Source organism: Dermochelys coriacea, chromosome 11 (genome assembly GCF_009764565.3).
Source record: "Dermochelys coriacea isolate rDerCor1 chromosome 11, rDerCor1.pri.v4, whole genome shotgun sequence".
Lineage (NCBI taxonomy): Eukaryota > Metazoa > Chordata > Testudines > Dermochelyidae > Dermochelys > Dermochelys coriacea.
The window spans coordinates 22,562,743-22,580,859 of NC_050078.2; the positions used below are offsets into that span (position 1 = coordinate 22,562,743).

General features: G+C 40.8%; 1 protein-coding gene and 1 long non-coding RNA gene across 2 annotated transcripts in view; one reads left to right on the forward strand and one right to left on the reverse strand.

The window, feature by feature from the left end:
• LRP1B (LDL receptor related protein 1B) overlaps window positions 1–18,117 on the reverse strand; it is a 1,336,604-nt gene that overhangs the window by 1,081,057 nt on the left and 237,430 nt on the right. The window contains exon 2 of the mRNA XM_043505072.1: window positions 8,996–9,118. Coding sequence (XP_043361007.1) covers window positions 8,996–9,118 — 123 coding nt within the window. The remainder of the gene's footprint in view (window positions 1–8,995; window positions 9,119–18,117) is intronic.
• On the forward strand, window positions 1,191–17,104 carry LOC122458082. The gene is made up of 3 exons (XR_006277917.1): window positions 1,191–1,202; window positions 5,133–5,134; window positions 16,981–17,104. It is a non-coding gene; the product is annotated as an uncharacterized LOC122458082 (long non-coding RNA).

Here is an 18,117-nt window from a genome sequence, read left to right on the forward strand (position 1 = left end):
AGCTACCTTTTCTGATGTGCCACTTGGACCGAAAGCCAATGCACCATTTAAGTTTTCCAATGAGAGCTATTTCACTAATGCGAGGACATGCCTGTGTCTAAAAAACAGTTTAACATCTTTAGGAATGTTTGAAATGCAAAGTTGTCTCTAATATTAGCAAACAGATGTCCTCTTCTACCTCTGCTGCTGGAAGCTGTATTGGAGCTCAGGAATGAAGCATATTGTCTTTCTGATCAGTGTAGCAGGACCAGTACTTAGGGCTGGTCTACACTTAAAATGCTGCAGCTGTGCCACTGTAGCACTTCAGTGAAGATGCTACCTACACCAATGGGAGGGCTTCTTCCATCAGCATAGGTACTTCACCTCTCCAACCGGAGAAGCCCTCCCATCAACACAGTGCTGTCTAGGAGTTAGGTTGGTATAACTGTGTTTTTGCGTCCCTGAGCGACGTAGTTATACTGACATAAATTGCTAGTGTAGACCAAGCCTTAGAAAAGTCCTCAACAGACTTGTCTTAGTCTGCCGAAAGCCTTTCCCTGCACTGGAAAATAAGCAAACATTATAGTGTCGTACTAATACTAAATTATTCTTTTCATTCTTTTTGTTATTGAATGTTCCATAGAATACCAGCAATTTCATAAAATTTAACTAAGTGTTCATATTTGACACTCCATTGTGGTTCTTTTTCTACCAATGTCAGAGAGACTATTTAAATACAATACGGCTGACATCAAATGTCAAATGAAGGACTACTTATGTATTTAAAGTTATGCATATGCTTAAGTACCTTGCTAAACTATGGCCATAAATAGTTCCTTAATGTTATAAGTTTCTTCATTCAAGAGTAGCTACACAACACAGTGATCTTAAGGGAAGAAAATATAAAGCTATCTTTTCATCACCTGATATGTCCAATATTTTCTCCTCTTACCTTCAATGGGTAGTTATATGGTAGCTCATCATAAACTGGAAACAAAAGCCATTTTATTATTTAGGGTGGTATTTTCAAAAGCCCATTAAGTGATTTAGGTCAATGGGAATTTCAATGGAATTTTTTCTCTTAAGTCACTTGGGGATTTTCAGGAGATTTTATGCCCAAATAAATCTGTTAGTCTTTAAAATGCCACCGGACTCCTTGTTGGGTTGTTCTTTTTTTTTTTTTTTTTTTTTTTTTTTTGAGGATTTTCGAAATTCTCACCCCTGTAGTTTAGGACCTCAGCAGCAGCAAAAGCTCAAATAGCTTCTTAGCTTTTGCTGGGAGAAAGCATCACAATTTAGGTACAATATTAATATTTCTTTAAGCTTTGTGACACTGCTGAGACGCGTCACTTATTTAACCTCCAATAACAACAAATGTATTGAAAAGACTAATTTAGTAAATTAGGTGAGATTCAATATTTAAAATTAGCTAACTCTTGCTCCGTTCCCAAACTTCAATTTCAGGATGGATTTTAGAAGCTAATACTCTCTCAAGATCCTAGAGAAATTAATGTTTTAACCAACTGTTAGAAGATATATAGTATAGGTTCAACTACTCAGAATTCTAGTGATGGGGCCACCAAAATTAAATCAGAACTGAAGCATGGAGAAAAGGCAAATGATGTTATTTTAATAAAATATGGTATCTCAAGAGCCAATATTGCTACATATTATTGAAAAAGTGGAGTCAAGTGGAGTGCCCCAGGGGTCGGTCCTGGGGCCCGTTTTGTTCAATATCTTCATAAATGATCTGGAGGATGGTGTGGATTGCACTCTCAGAAAATTTGCGGATGATACTAAACTGGGAGGAGTGGTAGATACGCTGGAGGGGAGGGATAGGATACAGAAGGACCTAGACAAATTGGAGGATTGGGCCAAAAGAAATCTAATGAGGTTCAATAAGGATAAGTGCAGGGTCCTGCACTTAGGATGGAAGAATCCAATGCACCGCTACAGACTAGGGACCGAATGGCTCGGCAGCAGTTCTGCGGAAAAGGACCTAGGGGTGACAGTGGACGAGAAGCTGGATATGAGTCAGCAGTGTGCCCTTGTTGCCAAGAAGGCCAATGGCATTTTGGGATGTATAAGTAGGGGCATAGCGAGCAGATCGAGGGACGTGATCGTTCCCCTCTATTCGACACTGGTGAGGCCTCATCTGGAGTACTGTGTCCAGTTTTGGGCCCCACACTACAGGAAGGATGTGGATAAATTGGAAAGAGTACAACGAAGGGCAACAAAAATGATTAGGGGTCTAGAGCACATGACTTATGAGGAGAGGCTGAGGGAGCTGGGATTGTTTAGTCTGCAGAAGAGAAGAATGAGGGGGGATTTGATAGCTGCTTTCAACTACCTGAAAGGGGGTTTCAAAGAGGATGGCTCTAGACTGTTCTCAATGGTAGCAGATGACAGAACGAGGAGTAATGGTCTCAAGTTGCAATGGGGGAGGTTTAGATTGGATATTAGGAAAAACTTTTTCACTAAGAGGGTGGTGAAACACTGGAATGCGTTACCTAGGGAGGTGGTAGAATCTCCTTCCTTAGAGGTTTTTAAGGTCAGGCTTGACAAAGCCCTGGCTAGGATGATTTAACTGGGACTTGGTCCTGCTTTGAGCAGGGGGTTGGACTAGATGACCTTCTGGGGTCCCTTCCAACCCTGATATTCTATGATTCTATGATTCTATGAAAAGATGAAATTGGGTTTACATGCAATGGCATGTTGATGTATTTCTGCCTCTGTTTTTTCATGAGATAATAGATCTTAAAAAGATCAAATAGTACTTTGGGCCAGAACTACAGACCATTTACCACATAGTCTGGGGTCCTTATAATATCCTCACTCACCAGGACCTATCCACCCCAAGTAAAGTGGATAGAGCTGGTTGTTTTCTAGTGAAAGTGATTCAGATGTCATTTAACGAAGATCTACAATGCTAGAGTAGAAGAAAAGGCATAACAAATTATAAAGAAAGGGAAAGGCAGGAAGACTGTCTGTACAGTTCCTCTGTCTCAGGCCTACTATGATTCTGCTTTGTGCTCTGCTGGGATAAATGAAATTATTCTTCCAAATTTTTATACTGCTAACTCAATGGATTGAAAATTGACAGAGTTATTGCACACTGTCAGAGAAATAAGTATAGATACTGTACTGTGTATTTGGCTCTATAAGATATTCATGAAGTAAGAACAATGCTTGGAGTCAGAGCCAGTATGATAGGCAACAAAGTCTGCAGCCACATGCTGAGAGACTTCTGTGTATGCTTACACCATACGTCAATCCCCCTTTGCACACCACATTTTAGGAGTGAAGGCCCCCACCTCATGACCAGAGGTCAGCTGTGAATCCTGAGGACAACAGTGCCCTATGCTGGAACTACTGCTGAGCTGCCGGAACAATTTTGTAAGGAAGAAGGGTATTTTGCTTTCGAACCTGATGCCTGCAGTTTCACAGAGAAATCAGGTTCTATTCCACTTCTTTTTTCCCCCTCCTCAGCATGGTGCTCTTTGGCAAAGAAGACTCTGAGAATGAGGAAAGAGAGAGAAAGCGAGGCGTGCAAACCAGAAATAAATCCTGAAGTTGCTAACACAAAAAGTGTCTAAATAGTAAAGACATTTGTTGTTTGGATGTCAGTGTTTTGTATCTTTGACACTATCACTGAGAAAAAAATAATATCCCAAAATAGGAGACACGATCTAAGTCTCTGGAGTTTGGTTTGGAAAGCCATAGGCAGTTGTTGGTGGACTCATGTCTTCTATGTATGAGGAGTATTTTGGGAAGAGACCCAACAAGTGAACAGGACAAACTGGACATAAATCTGTGGCTGGAAATGATAACATTGTACAAGCAGTTGGCATTTCAATGTTAGTGAATTTTCCATCTCAAATCAGGCAGTAACTGCTCAGAGAGGCAAATATATACAGTTATTAGAGGCTAATACATACAAATATATACAGTTATCAGGTGACAAATATACTAAAACTGGACACATATGTGTTCAGCACTGCTGGGTTTTGTATTCTTACTACATGCTTCAAACAGGTGACAGTATAGATTTTGTCATATTTAGACATTATTACTCAAGGTCATTTGTAGAGCTGGACAAATGTGGCAGAAAACTTTTAATGAGTATTTACCTGATTTTTTTAAATGCATTTTCTTCAACCACATTTACTTCTTACAAATAGTCTAGCAAATGAGTTTATAGACAAGAATGCGTGTGGAAACAATGAATTTTACACAAATATTGCAAAAATTCTGTGGGCATTCACACCAGAATCTTGATGTAGTCTAAGTCCATCTATCAATAAAAGAAAAACATGCAATGGGCTGGGTCCCCAGCTGACGTAGATTGATATCAATCTATTGCCTTCAACAGCTCAAAAATAGTAGCAGAAATTATTTGGTTAATAATTTCAAAGAAAGAATATATTAGAAAAAATACAATTCTCTCATGGACAATTTACTAACAGATAAGAAGCAAAATGTGTTCAATAAAGTATTCATTATGAATTACTGGACCAGCCTTTTTTTTTTTTTTTTGGAACTACACAGAGCAACAACTCTTCTGGAAACAGAAATAATCATTGCTAAAACACCACAACAGGGTAAAAGTGGATTTGCTATAAGAATCTGCTTTTTCTTTTTTGAAACTATTTGAGAGTACATTTAGCACTAGTGAAAAGTACCAAACTGACAGCTTGGTGATGAAAGCCCCATATCCACAGACTGGGAACAGCTTAGGCAATGACAGGACAGATCTGTCACATTCCTTTGCTATTGTTATGGAGGGCTCCCTTCTGAACTCCCTCCCCCCCCCGTCCCAGTGGTCAACTAGTTTCATCCCACTGTTGCCAATTTAGTCATTTTCCAATCCCTTCTTTAAATTCGAACATCCCCTCTAATTTCAATTTCTGAGGAAAACACTGATCCTGATCCAACACCAAATGAAGTCACCAGGTGCTAGTTTAAGCATTAAATGAGAGAGTACATAATTGGTTCTCCATTCCTATTTAATCCTAGATCCCTTATTGAATTTACTAACAAGGGGACTAGTTGGGATCAATTTTTAGTGGTATCTGTCTGGTTCTACCAACTCATCTTGCATAAGTCACTAAAGATCTGCCAAATGGTAACAACTTTCAGCCACAACCAAACAGAAGTACGTGTGATCTGGTGCACTCAAAGTGAAATGCTCTGTATCCTTATCACCAGTCCCTCGAGTCCTCATATGCTTCATAAATATTTGGTATGTAGATTTATTATGTCTTAGACAAACACTACAATATAAGTTCTATTTAGAAAAGTGAACTATGATCTTGTATGTTTAGATAAGGTTATATTTTGTGGAAACCTCTTATAGTGCACTCTAGCTTAACCAACCCAAATATTTCATTTTAAGCACTGATAGTTGCACTGAGAATTTGAAGATGGCTCACCTGGCCTTTTTAAAGATGTTTCTCTTTATGTGCATCAGCTATGCAGAAAATCATGATCAAGTACAGAGTAGGTTCAAGAAAAGTAGCAGGAAAAATTCTGTTTCACATTTCAAGATGCTAATGAAACAGAAAGGGTTTCATCCTCAACCGGTGTAAACTGGTATAGTCCCATTGACTTCAGTAAAGCTATGCCGATTTATATCAGTTAGGAATCGGCCCAAGAGAAGAAATGGTATGCGGTTATTACCAGTTGAGTGATTTTCTCCTGATGCCAATTACTGTCAGGAAACAGAAGTAGGTAGGGATTTATGCACATTTATATGCAGTAGAATGAGTTTGGCATGGACAGCGTGAAGGAGCAAGGCATTCCATTTCAAAATGCCAAACTATGCTCAACAGACAAATGAGGACCCATTAATACTAATACCACAATTTGGGAACAAATCTATAGGGAAGATGTCCTCAGCAGGTGAATAAAATAGAGAGAAGGAGACAACACTGCTAGCATAATATGTTTAGTGCCTGTCACACAGACTGATCTCTTACTGCCAAACCATGAGGTCTTTTTACTGGAAAATTCTAAATAATTATTTTTTGCATGTCATTTTTGTAACTGATGTTCCCTCGTGAGTACAAAATTATATTTAAAATAGAGCTAAAGAACCCAGCATAGCTTTAAATGAAAAAAAGATGCATTGGGAAGGGAACACGTCACAGCTAATTATGAAAAAATACTTCATACTTATACACAACTTTTTTCTCTTGAGGAGTCAAAGTGCTTTACAAACCATTACTCAGTGAACCCTCACAACAACCTCAGAAGTTAACTATTATACCCAGTGATGAGCTGCCAAAATCTTAACATCCGGTTCCCTATAAAAAGTTCTGATTTAAGGGATGTGCCCCAGTATGTATTTTTTGTACCAACAGGGTTACCATACATCCGTATTTTCCCGGGAGGAATTAAGAACCAAAAAGCCTGACCTGTCCGGGAAAATACGGATGTATTTTAACCCTATCTAAAGTTCTTTTTTAAAAAGATGTGCCTGAACAAAAATGAGCTCCGTTTCACATGTGTGGGTCCCCACCACTCCCTGGGAGTGTGCTAGGGTGACCAGATGTCCCGATTTTATAGGGACAGTCCCAATTTTGGGCTCTTTTTCTTATATAGGCTCCTATTACTCCCCACCCCCGTCCTGATTTTTCACACTTGCTGTCTGGTCACCTTAGGCTGTGCACATGTGTGCGTCCCAGCTGCTCCCTGCCCCCCTCATTGAAGCAGGTGTGCAGGGTTACTGTCCTGGGAACTGCAGGGCACCAGTGGACATGGGGCCAGCTGCAGACAGGGACGTGGGGCAGGGCTAGCTGGAGGCAGGGGGTGCAGGGCTGGCTGCAGGCAGGGCAGGGGGTGCGGAGCTGGCTGGAGACAGGAGGGTGCAGGGTTGGCTGGAGGCAAGGGGTGTGGGGCTGGCTGGAGACAGCTCAGGGGCTGACTGGAGATAGGGCTGGCTGCAGGCAGGGCAGGGGGTGCAGGGCTGGCTGGAGGCAGGGACTGGCTAAGGGCAGGGCAGAGGGTGTAGGAGTGGCTGGAGACAGGGGCTGGCTGCAGTCAGGGGGTGCGGCAGGGGATGGTGCGGGCAGGGCAGGGGGTGTGCCGGGGCTGGCTGCAGGCAGGGGATGCGGCAGGGGCTGGATGCAGGAAGGGCACGGGGTGTGGGGGTGGCTGGAGACAGGGGCTGGCTGCGAGCAGGGCCGGGGGTGTGTGCGGCAGGGGCTGGCTGCAGGCAGGGAGTGTGGGGGTGGCTGGAGACAGGGGCTGGCTGCAGGTAGGCGGTGCGCCAGGGGCTGCTGCTGGCAGGAGGTGCGGGGGTAGCTGGAGACAGGGGCTGGCTGCGGGCAGGGGATGCGGCAGGGGCTGGATGCAGGAAGGGCACGGGGTGTGGGGGTGGCTGGAGACAGGGGCTGGCTGCGAGCAGGGCCAGGGGTGTGTGCGGCAGGGGCTGGCTGCAGGCAGGGAGTGTGGGGGTGGCTGGAGACAGGGGCTGGCTGCAGGTAGGCGGTGCGCCAGGGGCTGCTGCTGGCAGGAGGTGCGGGGGTAGCTGGAGACAGGGGCTGGCTGCGGGCAGGGCAAGTGGTGCAGCAGGGGCTGGTGCAGGCAGGGCAGGGGGTGCGCCAGAGGCTGGCTGCGGGCAGGGCAGGGGGTGCGGGGGTGGCTGGAGATGGGCTGACTGCGGACAGGGAAGGGGGTGCGTGCGGCAGGGGTTGGCTGGATATAGGGCAGGGGGTGCGGCAGGGGCTGGCTGCAGGCAGGGCAGCGGGTGAGGGGGTGGCTGGAGGCAGGGGCTGGCTCCGGGCAGGGTGGTGGGTGCTCACAGGGAGAGCAGCAGGATGCAGTCCAGGCCCAGCAGAGCAGCCGGGGACCCACCAGGCAGCAGCGGGAGCCCCAGGGCCAGGGGAGCAGCAGCAGCAACTGAGCTCGTGCCCAGGGCCAGGCGGCAGCCCACATGGCTCCCGCAGCGCAGCGCCCCCGGCGGCCGGAGGAAGAATTACATCACTTCCCGACCGGAGCCCATCAAAGCCCCAGCGCCCCCTGCAGGGAAGTGGGTTAACAACCGGTTCTAAAAACTGCTTCAAAATTTAGCAACCAGTTCGTGCGAACCAGTTCCAGCTCACCACTGATTATACCATTTTTTAAAGATGAGTAAACTGTAGCACAGGAAGGTTAAGTAGCTTGTCCAGTGTCAGATAGCCAACCAGCATGTGTAGATTCCCTGTCGATGATTTTAAAAACTAGGATTATAGTCCCTGATTTGTTTTGATAAATGATACTTTCTGTACCTTTAGCAGGTAAAGCAAATCTCTAGCTTCTTATGTTGCACTAAAAAGAACATTTCATTTTATCAGTATCCTTTCTTACATGAGCTGATTATCATGGGGACATAGACCAGGAAGTTCCCTCATAATGTAGAAAACAAGGGAACACTTAAGATTTAATATCACCTCATCAAGTCCAGAAATCTGAGAAGCCTGCAAGGATTCTGCTCTGTTCTCCAGCCACTCTCAGTCACAGAGAAAATAAGATTTTTTTTATTAAGATTAAGCATGTTTTATTAAATCTTTCCCTCATTTTTTTAAATACCTTGCCTCTTTTATCTTATTACACTTTTCCATGTTTTGCCTTCGCATCTTCCTTTCCCTCCTTTGATCCCTCCTTTGAGGTCTCAGTGCTCCTCTCTCTGACATTGTGTTACACTATTAATTTCTTTTCCTTTTTTGAAGAAACATTATTTCCCTTCCTTTGTCTGCCTTTGCTTCTGCATGCTATAGCTATTCTACTAAATCAGTAAGAGAATATGGAACATATGCTCTGATGATAGTGTTCATTATAAAATGACAGTTGAGCAAAACACCTTACAGTTCTTTCATCTCACACCTGAATATTGAGTGTAACCTATTCTCCATGGTACAAAGATTCACGTGGGATGGAGGTTTTTTAAACCAAAATCCACTCTTATGACTATACAGTACAGCTATCTGTACTCTTCAAAGGAAAATAAGGATAATATGCAGTACTTTTTACTTACAGGTATCTAAAGACTCATCTGAATCATCTGGACAGTCGGGTTCTCCGTCACATAGCCAATTTTGAGACACACAAGTCACATGATCATAGCAAAGAAACTCTCCTATGTCACAAAGCTGTTCTTCTGAAAAGGAAAATGTTTTTACATGGAATGATTAACAGATGAATGAAAATAAAGAGACAAAATGGTATGATCATTAAATAGGAAATTAAAGCACATACATAAAATAACATGACTATGAGATGAAAACTGAATGAGATCTTTAACAGCCAGATTATGATGCCCTTACTTAGACTGAGCAATGCATCACCCTCTGGAAAGTCCTACTGAAGTAAATTAAGAGATTAAGGTACATCCAGACATAAGTAAAATAACATAATCCGTCCCTATAAAAATAAGATAGAAGTTTCATGGGGGGTTTTTTTGCTAATTTTTAGTTTCAAGCATATCATCATGAGATCATCTTGATCATTGTATGGAATCCAACAAGCTTTATGTCTATAATATCTGCCTGCATGAAATGACTGGTTATTGTTAGAAGAGTCCTTTCCTGTAAAAAGACATAGTGATGATATGATTTCCTTATTTTGTCCTCAAAGAGCTTTGAAAAATTGTGCACCCAAATCAAAAGCTTTTTCCAGGACAGGTCTTCTGTGAGAGCCAAAGACCCCGCTCTCATAGTTTTAACTACTTTTTTTTATATTGAGTTTACTCAGATGACATTAAATTCAAAACCACATCTCATGTTAAAAAATAATAATACTCAAAGAAGTATTACTAATATTAATACTCCATGTTTCTAAAACACTTTAAAAACACTAAAGGCCATTTTTTTTTAAAAAAGGCCCTTAATTGTTTGCAAGCACAAATGCTAGTATTTTACCACTTAATTGTTTTTGCAAACCAGATTTTTTTTAACAGTAATTTTGCTGACGGTGACTATAAAATTGTAAACTGAGTTTAAAACACGGGGTGTAAGAGACCAACAGGGCATGTGTTATACACCAAAAACACCCGCTGGCTTCAATCAACTAATCTTGCCTTACTGAAGTTTCGGGTTGAAATAATGCAGGACTAGGCCATCATTAATTAAACCTACAACACCTCTGTGCAGTAAATACTCATCATTTTACTGATGTGCAAATTGCAGCAGTGCCTTTCCCAAGGTCACACTGCAGATTAGTGGGCAGAGCCTATCTAATTCTTCTCTCAGTTACACCACTGAAGACCAGAAATAACTCTATTAAAGTCAATGGTATTACAACAGTGTAAAATTGGTATAATTATGAGGAGATTTAGGGCTCCTGCTCCCTCATTCCATTGCTAGATCAGTGCATCAATTCAGTTCATAGTGAAAACTAATAGATGTTGCTATGATTTCTAATTGTTATTATATTTCATTGTTTTTATATATAGCTGTTCTGAGTGACTGAAACTGACTGGCTCTTACAGGAGGTCTGTTTTGCTACAGCATCTGATTAAAGGCTTATAATTATCAAAGAGCCCATTGGTAGTTATATACCCATTCTTAGTTATGTGTGTTAATGATAAAATAGTCTTATGAAGACGAAATCCAATGTACTTCTTAGCAATGTAATTGTCATCCTAGACAATAGTTATATATAGCATTGTCTAATCAGGGCAAGATGTGCCTCTAGCGTGCTTGCTAAAGCAGTCTTGGGGCTTTAAAGAAAATTCTTATTGTTGCACAGTTTTAGGGACAGTTATATATTATCCCTCTAGGAAATAGCAGCTTGTTACAAGTAGCCTATTTATTTTGTACCCAGATATTCCATTTTCAAGGTCAGCCTCTGAAGCTATTGATGATTACACATTTAAATGAGTGAATTTCCAGCTATTATGTAAATAGACATTTTACATTATTTAAAATGATCTACTGTGCAGTTCTTTGCTCTTTAAAAGGATGAACATTTTTTGTATGTTTTTCACTTATCATATCTAGTAAAACAGCTTACAGTGCCGAGCTGTTCAAGCGAATCTTTTTAAAAAAATCTTCTCTTTGTAAAAAAAACCCCAAAATACTGTGTAATTAAAAAAGTAGGCTTATGAGATCACGGAGGCAATTTTTATTAAATCCTTTGGGGAAAAGTTCAAAGCTCTTAGTATATGTGCCAGTTCCTAAAAAATAGTACAGGAAGTGAGAGAAAAAGTTGTGCCATTTACAGGTTATCTTCTTTTCTTAAGGGGAGTTGTATATAGAAATCCATGTGTCAACACATATCAGTGTACTATTACTTTCAACGGTAATGCATTTCTAAAAATCAACCTTTCAGCACAAGATTTACATGCAACTTTCCATACTGTAGGTTGAAAGTATAACCCTCATGTAGTGTTACATCTGTTCTACTTACAGACTGATCTTTAAAAAAATAAATTGTAATTATAGTACAAAAAAACCTACAAGAAAGCAATAAACTAACATGCCAACTTATCTATATAATTTAAATACAGCTCAAGAGTGAACTTCTCATTTATACAGAGGTACTCTGATAATATACCATACATAGTGGTTTTGACACAATTCGGTATCACAGCTGTGCTAGGAGTATTAAATAAAGTTTCAGAGGGATTCATAATATTTTATTCATGTTATATCAATGTAAATTTTTACATTACTAGGAAATTTTAGAAACCCAGATACTAATGCTCATTCCTTTAAAATGTACAAGCTAAGATTCATAAGAGAGACTGAAATATTTTAAATAATATATTAGATAATATTAATTTCTTATTGAATGTCACAACGAATAGCTAAAGGGAGCCATGACTGTCTAAAAGTACAACAAAGCTGTTATTTGTAGGAACACATATGCAGATAAGTAACTATGCACATGAGCAGTCTCAATGGGACTCAAAATTACTCTGATGCATAAGTGTTTATTAGAGTGAGGCATAAATGTGTTTTTTTCACCTTTTAAATTCTGATTGGCAATAATTTGGGTGGAGAGAGAAATCCACACTTACTGTCATTTACTGATTGAAATGTAATCCTCTGAGCCTAATTATATACTACAGTCAGCAATGACTGGAGGAAATTACATTTTAAATCAATTAACAATTTCAGCACAATTATTTAAGATTGGAATCATTGTGAACAACCCCAAATTAAGGGTCATTGAAGTCAATGGTAGTTTTCCAAGTCTGGGCCCTAGGCATTTTGTTTGTTTTACTGCAATAGACCCCTATTAGAGCTGAGTTAGCATTATCCATAGCGACTAGGACTGACATTGGAGACAAGTTAGTTGTTAGTAGGAAATAGGCTTCTTAAAAAGGAATAGAGCCCAATTCCTCCACAGTCATTAGACACTGCACTTCTGAGAAAGTGATAACACACCAGACAGGAGACAAACTGTGAGCCTGTACTATCATTAATTTAAAGACCTTTCTCCTCTGCTACATTCCATTATAGTTTATACCTTTATCTTTCTTAATAAAATACCTTTTTCTCCTTGATGTCAACTGCCAGTCAAAAGGAATCAGAACACTTCTAATGCCAGCAGTAATGAATGGAAACACATGACAGAAGCCTCTGAATAGCACCATAAATGCCCAAGTAAATGGCACCAGTGGTTAGGGAATATATGAAGGGGCAAGTGTTTTATCATTTTCAAGGGTAATGAGAGTGACACAAAAAACCTGTTCTGTTGTGTGAAGAAAATTTAGGGTGAGGAGAGAACAGTTTGCTATCTTCCTAGAAACACGGATATTAATTTTCCTTAATGGATCTTACTGACTACAAAATTTGTGATCCTCCCATGTCTATTAAACACCAAGTCTTTTTAAATCTCAAAATGGAATGTGTGCCTGCAGAAAAGCCTCCTTACCAAAACTAACAACAACAGAAATTACACAGAGCAGGTTGGAAAAGTTCAGTATAAAGGAACTATATCTCTGGAAATATTTCAGATCATATCTAACATGCTTCTTTTAAGAGGAGAAAATATTTGTCCTTGGTCATTTTAAAACTGATGAGCTCCTGGGTGGTTCTTTATTCAATGGTGTTGAAAGTTAAAAATCTCACCCTTTTGCTGTCTTGCCCTTTTTACCATCAGGAAAACTGATAGAGCAAAAATCCCACTTTTTAATTTACCAAAATACATTGGGGGTGGATTTTGATTGACATAAAGCAGCTTAATAGGATGCCCATTATACTAACCAATTTGTATTGGCATTTAAATGTTGCTTTCTCCAATTCCGATTTCTTTTGTGTTTCCCTTACAGATGTACGCCCTCTTTTTGGCTGTCACTTTTGTAGATCCTTTGAAATCAATCAGCCCAATTACTTATAAATGCTGGACTAATGTGGAATTAAAAAAAAAACTGACCACCCAAGAGATGCTTCCTTATTAACTGCAAAGAAAATGGTTTCTTTCACTGACACTTCTTCCCATTCTTTTTTCATCTGCACGCTGTACGCTGCACAGCGAGACTCTGAGAGGAGGAAAAAATCACATATTTTTAACATACTGATACTTTGTGAGATACAGAGCAGATGGTTAGAAATCATCTCTCTAAGGGTCAATGAAAGCTCTGCCTCCCTAAGGATAGCCCTCCTATCCTGTGTTGTAAGCAGTGCCTCTTAGAATTAAAGTTTCACCAAAACAACTGACTTTGTGTTAAATACATTTCTAGAGCCAAAAATGTCTCCCTGTATAAGACAGTCCTACCGTTTAAGAAGAGAAACCTTAAAATCTCCTTTAGTTTCTAGAAAGTCTGTATAGGAAATATCCTAATGAACAAAATTATTAATGTCATGGAATTGAGCTTATTTTGGACTGCCAAAAATTCCACTAAGACTATATATTTACCTTTATTTACAATTTTCAAAGGTTATCACATTCATATATTCACAGCCACAGAGAGCAGCTGTTGCTAAATAAGTAGAAAAATACTTTGAATGCAAGGTGCTGACCAATGTCTGCTTGCAAGAGGAAAACTGCAATTTTAATAGGACAGTTGCCCTTTGTAGACATGCACTGAAATCCTAACCAATGCAAAGGGATAAAGGTCCTTTTTCTGTGATCACATTGATTGTTAGATGTCATAGGTATCTGGGTTATTCTTATTTGGATGAACGCAAATTATGAAGAGAAGGTCAATAGGATTCTTAAATAGAACTATAAAAGGAGGGAAAAGTTATATAAATTAAGTTTTATATCTTTATCTTTTCCAGAAGATATATATCATGAGAAGGTAAATGAATCTCTGTACATCTAATTAACTCTGCCTCAGTAGGAGAACACACACAGTGTAAATTCCACCATCAATATGAAAGATTCTTACATTAAGTAACCACCCATACAGTGTTCTTCTATGAAAGAGTTTATATTTCTCTCTAGATTGATAATTGGTATAATTTTTTGATGGTGGGGGCTTCCAAAATGCCCTGCTTTTCCCACTTTTACTTCCCTTTCTCCTCAAGAGCCTGGTATGGTGGTAAAAACTCCACTCAACTAGAAGACCTATATTGTGCTCATTTAGGTGCTTCTATCATGGTTCAAGGTACCCTCAAGGTACTTGTGTGCCATCTTCAGGGTATTCTCAACCTCCATCTGCTCAGAGCACCTGGGACCCCAAAAATCAAACCTCCCATATGGCAGCACTTTGCAAAGTAAACACTTAAATAGCCGTGTAGGTTTTTGATTTATTATAACCTGGAATGTGCTCATTAAGCTCTTGATAGACAGCCTAAAATGAAAAAAAAACCCACATGCTTAAAGTAGTTCTAAATATACATTCAAACTGTTTTGAAGTTTTTGATCCAGAAGAGATATTGTTTTTTTTTTTCCTGAAGCAGGACACCAGATTGGGTGGACATTGCCCTGAGTGGCTCACAGAATTCTGTTTATCAGGATATGTTTTCACAGCCCATACGAGTGAGCCTCACAGCCCTTGTTAATAGACTCAGGGTAGCAAGTGTTATAAAAATAGCTGTATAAACAGTGTTTTGAAGTTTCAGCTTGGGCTGGAGCTCAAGCTTTGAAGCCAAGGGAAGTGACTGAGCTGCAGAGCCCGAGCTCCAGCCTGAGCCACAACTTCAAAGCACTGTCTACAGAGATATTTGTACAGCACTGGCATGAGTTCTGCTAGCCTGAGTCTATTATCCAGAGCTGGGAGGATCACTTCAGTGCAGTGTGTGTACCTTCAGAAGCTTGGCTCATGTGTTTTGCTCACATGTGTAGGGTCAAACTGATTGCCAGATTCAGGGTTAGGAAGGAATTGTCCTCCAGGTAAGGTTGGGTAGGATCTGTGGGGTTTTTAACCTCTCTCTGAAGCATGGATCTTGCTAGGATCATCCAGAGAGCTCACTTGCACAATTCCCTGCCTTTGTAGGGACCTCGGGCATTGATGGCACTGTGATGTCCCCTGTTTTCTGCCTGTTGCACACAACAGTTTAATCTCCTGGAGACTGAAGTACTTTAATCTCAACCAAATTATTTGACTTAATATAGGGGTAACAGGGAAAATTTAATGGCCTGTGAGATACAGGATGCCAGACTGGATGATTTAATAGTCCCTTCCGGCTTTAATCTCTAAGAAAGCATGAAACTATGAAAAAGATACTGAAACAACGGGCAATGTTTAGAAAGAGGTCAAAATAATTTGCGAATAGACCTTTTTCAAATTAGCGGGTAATTTTAGTGATAAATTAAAGTAAGAAATACAGATTTTGCTTCATTCAAAATGGCTCACAAAATGTTTGGGTTCTTTAATTTCATTTAATCAACATTTTAATTTTGAAAAGATATATAAAAATAATCAACTTTTTCAGTTTCTTCCCCTCCCTTTCCCTCCAATCTTTCAACAACAAAAAAAAAAGTAGAGGGGAGGGGGAAGGAACCTCCCAAAAAACCAGATGTGAACATTTTTTGGTTGGCAGTTTTTCCTCAAAATCCAAAAAAAAATTAGACCCAATCTAACATTTTCCATGAAACATTTTCATTTCAGCTGAAAAGCCAGTTGAACTATATTTTTTGTTGGGCGGAGGGAACAAGCAAGCAAACAAATCTGTTCCTGCAAACATATTTCAAGCAGCTCCCTTTGTGAACATAATTGGTGTTTGAAAAGGGATAATGAGATCAGATCAATGTCACAGAACTCTGCTATAGATTTTCAAATCAGATAAACGTCATAAGTTTGAAATGAGAATTTGGATCAAGAAGACGTGACAGCCAAAGAGGGCAATGCCTGGTTAGCACAAAGACACTGCATAAAAGCACTGTCAAGACCTGGTCTCAGACTCCTGACACAAGCAAAGCTTGTAGGAAAGTCAGCAAATGGTTTGTCTGTATAAACACTCTGTTTTCTTCTAAAGCATCAGAGGAGAGAGACTGATGGAGGAAAGGAAAAAGATGCATCGGTCACAGAACTCAAAATTGAGTTGAACATTTCACATTTTGATTTATTGAACTTTGTATTCACCTGCTTTCTGTATCTATGTACCCAGGATTTTGGATGTGGAACTTCCATTGATGATAAATGGCAGTTCTATCACATTTCAAAGCTATTATTTGCCTAAAAATTATCACTTTTAAGTTCTCAATTACTTTTGCTCTGATTTTAATTAAGTTATCTTAGTTACGTTTGTCTAACAAACTTAGGGAACATTTTTTCCTTTTAAAGCTTGCTTTCTGTGTGGGATTTCCTTTGATATCCTAGTCTGAAACATGAAGAGTTTTCCGATTAATTTCTTCCAAATTTACTTAAAACTGCATAGTATTTTTCAGTGACAGTTTATCTTATGAGTTGTCATGTGCTAAAACTTATTATGACAGCTGAAAGCAAGGGGAGAGAGCATGTGCACTAGTTCTTATTTGACTGCTGTATTTTTGATTCTATAGCTCACGTTACCACTTCTTGAGTTAGAGTGACATTTGTAACGCACAAAATTTTAGTGTAATAATTCACCTGCAGGAGCATGAAATTTAGAGTTTAAGGCAAGAAGGGACCACCAGATCATCTAGTCCAGTGGTTTTCAAACTTTTTTCTGGGGACCCAGTTGAAGAAAATGTTTGATGCCCACAACCCAATGGAACTGGGAATGAGGAGTTTAGGGTGTGGGAGGGGCTCAGGGCTGGGGCAGAGGATGAGGGGTTTGGAGTGCAAGGGGCTCTTGGTTTGCAGTGGAACTCAGGGCTGGGGATTGGGACACAGGGTTGGGGTGTGGACTTACCTCCAGAGGCTCCCAGTCAGCGGCGCAACCGGGGTGCAGAGGCAGGCTTCCCACCTGTCCTGGCACCGCGGACCACGCTGCGCCTGAAGCAGCCAGCAGCAGGTCTGGCTCCTAGGTGGAGGCATGCAAGTGGTTCCACATGGCCCTTGCCTCAGTCACCACCCTCAGTGGAGATCCTGTGCTCAGGGTGGGGGAAGCCCGCAGGGGGGGCCCCTGCCTAGAAGCTGGACCCGAAGCTTGCTGCTTCCGGGGTGCAGCGCGGTGTCAGAACAGGTAGGCACTAGCCTGCCTTAGTTGGGCAGCACAGCCGATAGGACTTTTAACGTCCCGGACAGCAGTGCTGACCAGAGAGACCCAGTGCCTTACATGCTGCGACCCAGTACTGGGTTGTGACCTGAACTTTGAAAAATGCTGATCTAGTCTAACCTCCGATATATCACAGGGCCCCAATGCAACCCAAGACCTGCACACTAAACCCAACAATCCAAATTAGACCAAAATAGTACAGTCTTCAGGAGACTATTATGTACCACAAAAGATAAGAGGAGAGACAAGGTGTACAAAGGCCCCTGCACAGGCAGGGAATTGATTACATGAGATATACCCAGACAATCCCAGAAAGTGACCCTTACTCCATGCTGCAGAGGAATGACAAAAACCCCAAAGATCACTGCCAGTCTGACCTGGGGGAAAAATTCCTTCCCATCCTCACATATGGCAATTGGTTAGACACTGAGCATGTGTGCAAGAAAAAGCCATCTAAGCATCTGAGAAAATGTTTAGTGCCACCTCAGAGCACTGGCCTACCCCACCTAATGCCCCATCTCCAGTCTTGGCCATCTTTGATCCTTTTGAGGAAGGGTATTCCTTCTGGAATACATTGGGGACCGGTTGAAGCCCTGAAGATTTATGCAAAAATCTGTCTGCT